At 35.2% G+C, this 10,035-nt stretch overlaps 1 protein-coding gene across 1 annotated transcript; it reads left to right on the top strand.

Moving 5' to 3' along the window:
- The first annotated feature begins 1,332 nt into the window (after positions 1-1,332).
- LOC120071583 (beta-galactosidase-like) lies at positions 1,333-6,713 on the top strand. Its single transcript, XM_039023923.1, has 18 exons — positions 1,333-1,743; positions 1,836-1,931; positions 2,024-2,136; positions 2,239-2,305; positions 2,437-2,529; positions 2,690-2,833; positions 3,462-3,550; positions 3,652-3,757; positions 3,852-3,939; positions 4,078-4,196; positions 4,293-4,457; positions 4,663-4,835; positions 4,946-5,055; positions 5,152-5,261; positions 5,351-5,461; positions 5,589-5,699; positions 5,807-6,012; positions 6,105-6,713. The coding sequence occupies exons 1-18, from the start codon at positions 1,579-1,581 to the stop codon at positions 6,208-6,210; spliced, it is 2,172 nt and encodes a 723-aa protein (XP_038879851.1). The 5' UTR covers positions 1,333-1,578; the 3' UTR covers positions 6,211-6,713.
- Positions 6,714-10,035: the final 3,322 nt, after the last annotated feature.

The raw sequence follows: 10,035 nt of genomic DNA, 5'->3' as shown, positions 1-10,035 counted from the left end.
ATAAATATTTTAGGTAGGAAATTAGCATTACTATTATTTTTGTTTAAATAAATAATTAAAAAATATAAGATACTTTTTGTTATAAATTTAATTATATTAGAAAATTAGAATTAAGAAAAAAACTAGCATTAAATTACTGTGCATGCGTGTATATAAAATATAAATGGACAAAATACATTTTTGGTCCTTAGATTTTGAGTGTAATTTCTATTTGATCCTTGAATTTTCAATGTTACACATTTGGTCATTAAGTTTTGACTTTTGTTTTAACTTAATTCCTAAGTTTCAAAATGTTAAAATTTTATTTTTGAGATTTGGGTTTTGTTTCAATTTGATCCATAGGTTTTAAGATTTGATATTTTTAATCTCAATTTTTCATTAAATACTCTCTTTTAATTTTTCATTAAATACTTACTTTCAGTCATTGATGTCAATTTCTATTAATTAATTAAAAATAATTATGAAGTGAAATTTTGAATTTAATTTTAAAAATAATAAAAAAGAATTAAACTTAATTAATTATAATTCTTTTAATAAGTTTTAATTTATTAACATAAATCAATACAAAAGACGAAAAAACAAGTATGCAGTGAATAAATGAGTTTAAAAGTGTAAATCTTGAAACATATGTATCAAATTGAAGCAAAACTCAAATATCAAGGGTAAAATCATAACATTTTAAAGTTTATGAACGATATTGAAATCAAACTCAAAATTTAAAGACTAAATGTGTAACATTTTGAAATTTAGAAATTAAATAAAAATTATATTAAAATATATGGATTAAAAAGATATTTTTTCAATATAAATCTGAAGCATTTTGTATAATTTAACAATAAATGAGCCCAACCATCTTCTTTATCGATAATGTGGGAGCGAGTAATTGAACATATATAATATTTTAGCTAGTCGAGTTATAATTATTGAGTTACATGATCAATATTGTTATTTTAAAAAAGAAAACTAGAATTCAAATAAAAATGGATTACTTATTTGAAACATGCCAAAATTACAAAGTCCAAGTCGAAGTCCATCCATTTTTTCTCTTCCTTAAATTTACATATTATTATATTTCAGGGAGCCATCACAAGTCCACTACTCTCTTACTTACCTGTACACATTCATGTGAAATGATCATATAATAAATTTATTTTGAAAAACAATACAATTTTCAAGAACCTATAATCATAATAATAATAATTATTATTATTTAATGCAGAATTTAAATCCAGTGGAATTACTTCTAAAATTACACCAATTCGCAAAAGGGTAGTTTGAAAATGGTAGAAGCAGAAGCATTTTCTCAAAAAGACAGTGAAATGGCCCCCACCCTTCTCTCTCTTGTGCTTCAAATGCTTAAAAAGCAGCTCTCTCTTGCAGCAGAGCTTCTCAATATTCCATAAAAAATCCTTACATTTTCATTCCCCATTCTGTTTCTCTCTGTTTTCTTCCTCAAAAGAATCATTCCAATACAGAGAAGGAATTGAAGAAAAAGAAAAAAGAAAACAAAGAAGAAGAAGAAGAAAAGAAACAGACCCTTTTGTATGTTACCACAAATTTGTGTTGGGAAGTGGGAAAATGTTGAAAATGTCAAAGATTATGGTGATGTTATTGGGTTTGTTTTTGTGGGTTTGTTCTTCTGTAATGGCTTCTGTGACTTATGACCACAAAGCCATAATCATCGATGGCCGAAGAAGAATTTTGATCTCTGGGTCTATTCATTACCCCAGAAGCACTCCTCAGGTTCGAATACTTCCAATGTGAATCACGGGTTTTTTTTTCCCCCCCTATCTAATCACTTTTTGTTTTTGGGTTTTTTCTTATGGTTGTTACAGATGTGGCCAGACCTTATTCAGAAGGCTAAAGATGGAGGGTTGGATGTTATTGAAACATATGTTTTTTGGAATGGTCATGAGCCTTCTCCTGGACAGGTAAAATGGAGAATATTTTGTTTTTGCCATTTGGGTTTTCTGGGGTTTGATTATACTGATTCTTTTGGTCTTCTTGTTTTGTAAATTTTCAGTACTATTTTGAAGATAGATATGATTTGGTGAGATTTGTGAAGCTGGTTCAACAAGCAGGCTTATATGTTCATCTAAGGATTGGTCCATATGTTTGTGCAGAATGGAACTTTGGGTAAAACTATTAAATTGGATATTTACTGGAATCTTGTTAATAATTTGTCTTCATGTGGGTCTGTTCTGATTAATTTATCTTTACTTTACTTCAATGATTCAGTGGATTTCCTGTTTGGTTAAAGTATGTTCCTGGGATTGCTTTTAGGACTGACAATGGACCCTTCAAGGTAAGAAAAGTTCTGAAATGTCCATGGAGGCATGGACATTTCTCAGTTATTCCTCTCTATCTCTATGTTGAAGCAAATAATTTTATGAGTTGTTTACTCTTGAGTAATGGATTTAATGGTCTTTAATAAAGGTGGCTATGCAAAAATTCACTGAGAAGATTGTCAGTATGATGAAGGGGGAGAAGTTATATCATAGCCAGGGAGGACCCATTATTCTGTCACAGGTAACATCCAACAAACATATAAATGAGAGACTTTTCTTGGATTCAAAACTGGGTTTATTGCAAATTGACCATTCAGTTAAAACAAATTTACAGTGATGAACTTTCGAAGTTTTTACTTAGGTTTCCCCCCTCCTCATTTTTAATGTTTTTGGGATGTCAGATTGAGAATGAATATGGACCAGTGGAGTGGGAAATAGGTGCTCCTGGTAAATCTTACACCAAATGGGCTGCTCAAATGGCAGTAAGTCTTGACACTGGAGTACCATGGGTGATGTGCAAGCAAGAGGATGCCCCTGACCCTGTGGTAAGCTACTTCGATCCCTTTCTGTCACGGGTTTCTTTTACTTTTCTTGGATGCTCTCCGTGTCAAGGAACATGTACTAGGTTGTTTGTGCGACTTGTTTGGACTGAGGATGGAAAAATAGGGAGTACAGAACTTTGATACTGTTCCCTTTTGAATTCATTAGTCATACATTTAATATGAGTGAACCTCTTTTATTGGTGGGATTTCAACATTTAACGGTTCTTGATCTTGATTGTTTTTTTCCCTTAATTTGTAGGTTTTCTTTTTATAGACTTGAAGCCATGCCTGCCTTCTTATATAAAACTCTTCTTTTGTGGCTTTTTTTAGTTTCTATGTGAATCTGTCCTTTTCTTGATTCTCAGTCTTAAACCCTTTGAAGCTGAAAAGGAAATATTCTTCTTTTTTTCCCCTTATATTTTACTCTTTCTGGAGTTGTCTTTTCACGTTTTGTTTTGTTTGTTTCTAGATCAGTTAAAATGCTATCAATTCTTGAGTAGACTATAGGCCTATAAAAGTCTTCTTTAACTATTGACTTTTATTAGAAGCCAGTTGATTCTTGAAAATAAACTTTTCTTGCATCTCCCATATTCTCTTCTCTAAAACTTCTATTTGCTTGGTTCTGCTTCAGATTGACACCTGCAATGGGTTTTACTGCGAAAACTTCGAGCCGAACAAGGTTTACAAACCCAAAATGTGGACAGAAGCCTGGACTGGTTGGTAAGTAACTTATTCGGCCTCTATTCGCCAAATTTTGACAAAGAAATTCTGATTTTTAAAGGATTAGAATTGACATGCTTCTCATTCGTGAAATATTCAAGGTTCACTGAATTTGGAGGCCCAGTTCCTTATAGACCAGTTGAAGACTTAGCCTATTCTGTTGCGAGATTCATTCAGAATCGTGGTTCTTTCATTAATTATTATATGGTAAAGAGCTATTGAGATTGTTTCATAAAGTTTGGTTGATCAATGGAAATGATATCATATCCTTAAACTCTTTCATAATTTTCTCTCATGTCAGTACCATGGAGGAACTAACTTTGGCCGAACTGCTGGCGGACCTTTCATTGCCACTAGCTATGACTATGATGCCCCCATCGATGAATATGGTAAGCATGTGGCAATAATAGCTTCCAAAAATATACTCAACAAAACAAAACAAAAAAGGAAAACAGAGTATAGTATGAGATGTCCATAAGATTATCAAATATTTTGTCTACTCTAATAATTTTTCTTGGATATGGTAGGCCTATTGAGGGAACCAAAATGGGGTCATCTGAGAGATCTGCACAAAGCCATCAAGTTATGCGAACCCGCTTTAGTATCAGTAGATCCTACCGTGTCATCGTTAGGAAGCAAGCAAGAGGTAGTAACATGGTTTAGCTGATGAAAAATCATGCAACTATAGATGCATTTTTTTTTGCAAGACAATCTAATTCGACTCTTTTGATGATTATTTAAGGCTCATGTCTTCAAGACAAGATCAGGGGCGTGTGCTGCTTTTCTAGCAAACTATGATCCATCATCTTCTGCAAGAGTCACCTTTGGAAATCATCCATATGACCTGCCTCCTTGGTCCGTCAGCATCCTTCCTGACTGCAAAACTGTCATTTTCAACACTGCAAAAGTAAGACAGGATTCAAATTGCTTAGGTCTAACCTTCTTATACTTAAATGGTTCATAGAGTATTATAAATTGTATCTTTCTTTAAAGAAACAGAATGACAAACTATGTATGCTGATGGATTGGAAACTTTAAACCTCTTCGAAACGTACCATTCAATTTTTTTTAATTTTTGAAACGATGAAATTTAATGAGATAATTCTTTATAGGTCAATGCTCCAACTTCTTGGCCTAAGATGACGCCAATTAGTTCATTTTCATGGCATTCATACAATGAAGAAACTGCTTCTGCGTATGCTGATGATACAACCACCATGGCTGGGTTAGTAGAGCAAATAAGTGTAACTAGGGATGCAACAGATTATTTGTGGTATATGACAGAGTAAGAACTCCTTCACCTATTACAGTTTCGCCCTTTTTCGAACTTTTTATCGAACAATATTGGAAAAGAATCACTTATATCTTACTCTACCTCATGTTTATCTTTCTCAGTATAAGGATCGACTCGAATGAAGGCTTCTTAAAGAGTGGACAATGGCCTCTTCTCACCATCTTTTCAGCAGGCCATGCTTTGCATGTGTTCATAAATGGCCAACTATCTGGTACATGACAGTAAATATGTTTTTTTTCTTTACATATCCTTCCAAGCATCAACTTGATGATTCTAACATCATGATCTTATTATATTCTGAATGTAGGAACTGTATATGGGGGGTTGGATAATCCCAAATTAACATTCAGTAAATATGTTAACTTAAGGGCAGGAGTTAACAAGCTTTCCATGTTGAGTGTTGCTGTTGGTCTCCCGGTTAGTTTATTTGGTTTCCAATTTTTCATGTTTCTTTAAAACATCATTGATTCCAAATTTGACTTATATTTTCGTTTGCTCGATGTCAGAATGTCGGCCTGCATTTTGAGACTTGGAATGCTGGCATCTTAGGTCCCGTCACATTGAAGGGTCTAAACGAGGGTACAAGAGACATGTCTGGATATAAATGGTCTTACAAGGTACATTACTACACCAATGTACCCTCATTTTCGCTTTCAGCTATGTATTTCAGTTCGTTGGATGTGATGGCAATGATATTAAAGTTTTTAGAAGCTAGAGAATCTAAATTACATTACTCATGGGTAGGTTGGCTTGAAAGGAGAAGCCTTGAATCTTCATACCGTTAGTGGAAGTAGCTCAGTTGAATGGATGACAGGCTCATTGGTGTCTCAAAAACAACCCCTCACATGGTACAAGGTGAGAGAAGTTCAAATAAACATTCTTAAATATCTACATTTCTATGTGGACAAAGACTTTTCTAACCTTGACATAATGTGAACTTCTGTTATAAACCGAATATGCAGACAACTTTCAATGCCCCGGGAGGCAATGAACCGTTAGCTTTAGATATGAGCAGCATGGGTAAAGGGCAGGTATGGATTAATGGTCAGAGCATCGGACGCCATTGGCCTGCGTATACCGCACGGGGTAGTTGTGGCAAATGCAACTATGCTGGAATTTTTACTGAGAAGAAATGTCATTATAACTGTGGGGAGCCTTCACAGAGATGGTAAAAGGAGTTAACCCCTACACACTGATTTATAAGTTATGTATACCTATCATTTGTGCTCGTTTTTTATGATAAAGCTTTTGAAATTTCAGGTACCACGTTCCTCGTGCTTGGTTGAAACCGAGTGGGAACATCTTAGTGATTTTTGAAGAATGGGGTGGCAATCCTGGGGGGATTTCTTTGGTTAAGAGATCCTGATAACACAAATAAGCTTTCAATTGAGGCTGCCTACAGCTAAGCTCAACCATGCCTCATATTTCCCTCTAGTTTTACTATATACACATAGATTTCTCAAATTATATAGTTCATCTCGAGTTGCTTGCTTGAACCGCTTGCCAAACTCAGGCTAGTAGCTTTGCACATCTCGGACTGAACACATACATAGTGATCGAATTCGCAAGAGAATAAGTGGAGAAGAATACCATAATCAAACACCATTTTTATACCAATGTAGATAGTGAAGAAGTTTGCTATGTATATAAAAGGAAAATCCATTTTTGGGTTCAATACTTTGATCCCGGATTCAGACCCAAATTTATTTATGTGGGAACTTATGTAATGATTCGATCATCGGTCGAAGTTGTAATGTTTGAATACGATACAAATATTCAAGCAAAGTACACAATACCATTATACTTTTCACAAAAGTGACTTCAAAGTGACCGTAATGTATTTCTTATGAATGCTCTCCATTGATGTGATTTTTATTGATTTAATTCCTTGCTTGATACCTACCTTTGTAAAAATGTACACGTACTTCAAAGTTGATTCCAATAACAATTTCAAATTATGAATTAACCCTACTAGCAATGTCTCTATCAGACTGTAGACACAAGGCATCCTCTGAGTCATTAAAGTTATCAATCAAAGAAAATATGTTAGGGCTTTCAATGTCTAGCTTTCCAACACCCAACTAAAGGCACACATTGACTAAGCCTTTTTTAAGTATAATTGTTTATTATACAATATGCCAATGTTTTTTTCTATTAAAAAAAAGTTCATGCAATTTTCCTTTATAATTGTTGATTTTATTTGATGGGTATCGTTGATGCCAAAGTTTAGCCAAGAAAATCCCATCTGACCTTCACGTGGCAACAACTGTAAATTTGTAATTCGAGGAAGAGATGACTTGCAAAACAAAGAAAAAGGACTCCAATGCCTAAGTCAGTATGGGAATTATAGAGTAGAAAAGAAATCAAAACTTTAAGTTATCTTCCTTTTGTTGGGGATGATGCCCTAAACTCTCGTGTCCTATAGTTTGTAAACACAATTTTGAACAAACGCTTGTGATGTATAATATATAATATTTTCTTCACTTATTGTCTATGAACATTGGATGTTTTATTTGTTTTACCACAAACCAATAAACTAAGATCCCTGGTTGTCGTTTGTAACTTAAACATGTATATTGAGACATATAGGTGGATAATGTCTTAAGTGATAACTAAAATGGTTTGTAGTATATGGATATAGGAAGGAAACCTTATCTTGGTAATGCTACGGATGCGACCCGCTTTGTAGAATAGTTACAAGTATTGTGACTTGCTACAGATAGTCTGATCCTGATCATTCATGTGGGGACATGCGAGCGGGGACGTCCTATACAAAGAGTTTGTATAAAATCGGACCACAAAGTATTAACGTCTCGTTATATAACGCCATTCATGACAGAGACTTCACTTCATTAGGATGACCATAGGTAACATGACCTCAATCCTCAGTGAGTTGGGAACTCTTGCCTTTGAGGGCGGTCCTTTGATTTGCATGAATGCGAGTGGCCACACCGACTCAAACCTACCACTTTGGAGATTCGTCTGATTTGGGAGCTGGGAACTCAACTACACAAGATGGAATTCACTCCTTCCTTGAAGTAGGGGTAAGTAGATGGATTTACTCCCTTAAGGGTTGATTCCGGGGCTTGAACGATGTGGCACCACACACCTTCTCATGGCTCGAGAGGTGTCCACACATAGTAGGACTATGTTGTATTGTTCATTAGAGAGATCAGTGGTACTTAAGGAGTTAGATGTAACTACAGGGGCAAAACGGTAAATTGGCTCAACTATACGTACGAGCATTTGTGAAAGGTTATTGTACTGTTGATTGATTATATCCGATGGATACAGAAATATATCTGTGGTGAGAAGAGTGCGGCTATCGGTCTTTAGTGGAATGTCTGGCAATTAACGGATGGTGGATTTCGTAGCTAAAGAGTTTAGTCAGCTATTCACGTACCGTTGGAGCTTCGAGTCATAGGTCTATAAGGTCCCCTTGATAGCTTAATGAATTCAAGTTGAGAATCAGTTTTTGGGTTAGTTTGAAGTATTCAAATTGACAAGAAGAAGTTCGCGTGTTCAAATTGACAAGAAGAAGTTCGATTATATATGATATGATTGAATTGGTTAATTATATATGATATGATTGGCTTTATGTATGAGATACATTATTTGGAGGAAAATGATATAAATATGATTTATATCTAGTGGAGGAGAAAAGACTATGGTTCATATGTTGCATTCGATGTGATATTAAACCATAGGTTAATAAATATAATATAATTATATTTATTATTTAATTTGGACAATTATGGGATAATTGTGCCGGCATTTTCTCCGTAACCCTGTAATAGTGGGAGGTTTCATTCAGTTTTTGTAACTGAAGAATAAAATGAAAATAGTTTTCATTTTGCAAGAGATCGGTCGTTCGCTCACGTTTGGTGTATACAGCTTATTGCATAGCAAACCGAGAGTCTACACGATAGCTCAACGTTTCTACACGATCGTATACACACGCACCTTCTTTATAAATGATAGCATAGGATTTGCTAAACGATCGTCTAGCTATTTCCTAAACGATCGTGCGCTCGAATGCTTACTAAACGATCGTTTATATGATCGCAACCTATTTACTAAACGTTCGTGTACCACTTCCTAAACGATCAAGCATCATCTATACGATAAACATCAGCCTTCTCCCACTTGCTTGATTGTGGTATACGATATTCTCTTCCTCCTCCCTCTGCTAAATCCAACAGAGCCCACACCTCCTGGATTCTCACACCGAGAATACTGAGGGTTCTAAGTGGTGGTGTCCTCCCTATTGCTGTGTTTGTGTAGAGGTTGTTCGTGGGTAGACGATCGTGATTTGGTGAACGACTGGAGTATACGTTCTCAACGAGAGCGAAAGGAGTAGACCTTGGCGAGAGCGAGATTTTGGTAAAGAAAAATTGTTCAACTGGTACGTATCTTGCTCTCTTGTTGTTTAAGTTTCAAAGCATGCCTGTAATTTGTTGTATATTGCATAACTAATCTAGTAGATTGTGAATGCATTAATTCTGTTACAATGAGTTTGGAACGATCTCGCTTCCGCTCAGAGGTACTCTTGTATAAGAGTTCCTTAAATTGGTATCAGAGACAGGTTCTGATATTCCAAATTCATTGATGCAAAGAATTACATTTACTTTCTCGATGGGTAAAAAACATGTATGCTCTCTGTTTAAACGTTAAATAGTTTATGGATGTGAGATTAATGGAGTTTCTGGGATGAAGCCTCTAGTTGTTTAAATTCTTTTACATTTGAAGTTAATTGTAAGGACCCTTGCATTTTTTGGTGTATTAACTGTTATCTATCTATAATTTTAAAGAGTTTAAATCTGTGAGTCGTTCGTGAAGAAGCTTCTAGCAAGAAGTTGTTGTTCTTTGAGGATGAAGACGACCAAGCGTTGGTCGGCTCGTGTAAATGATGGGGTAGACGATCGTTGAGTATCGGATACTTGGAAGCAGGTTAATGCGCGCGTACTAGACGATCGTGTAGCTTAGCAAGCTTCATGACTTAGTTCGTGACTACACGATCATATAGTAAATCATTTACTTGAGCGCTTGTTAAGTGATCGTCTAGACGATCGGGCTTCACAGCTACGTCGTCGTCTAAATGATCGTTTAGCACTCGCGTGTTTTTGTCTTGTGCACTAAACGATCGGGTACCTCATGCTTCATCGCATAGTTATTGGTATTCAATCATAAC

Source organism: Benincasa hispida, chromosome 2 (assembly GCF_009727055.1).
Source record: "Benincasa hispida cultivar B227 chromosome 2, ASM972705v1, whole genome shotgun sequence".
NCBI classification, from domain to species: domain Eukaryota; kingdom Viridiplantae; phylum Streptophyta; class Magnoliopsida; order Cucurbitales; family Cucurbitaceae; genus Benincasa; species Benincasa hispida.
Note: the sequence above shows the minus strand (reverse complement) of the source record. Positions and strands in the feature narration are given on the sequence as shown.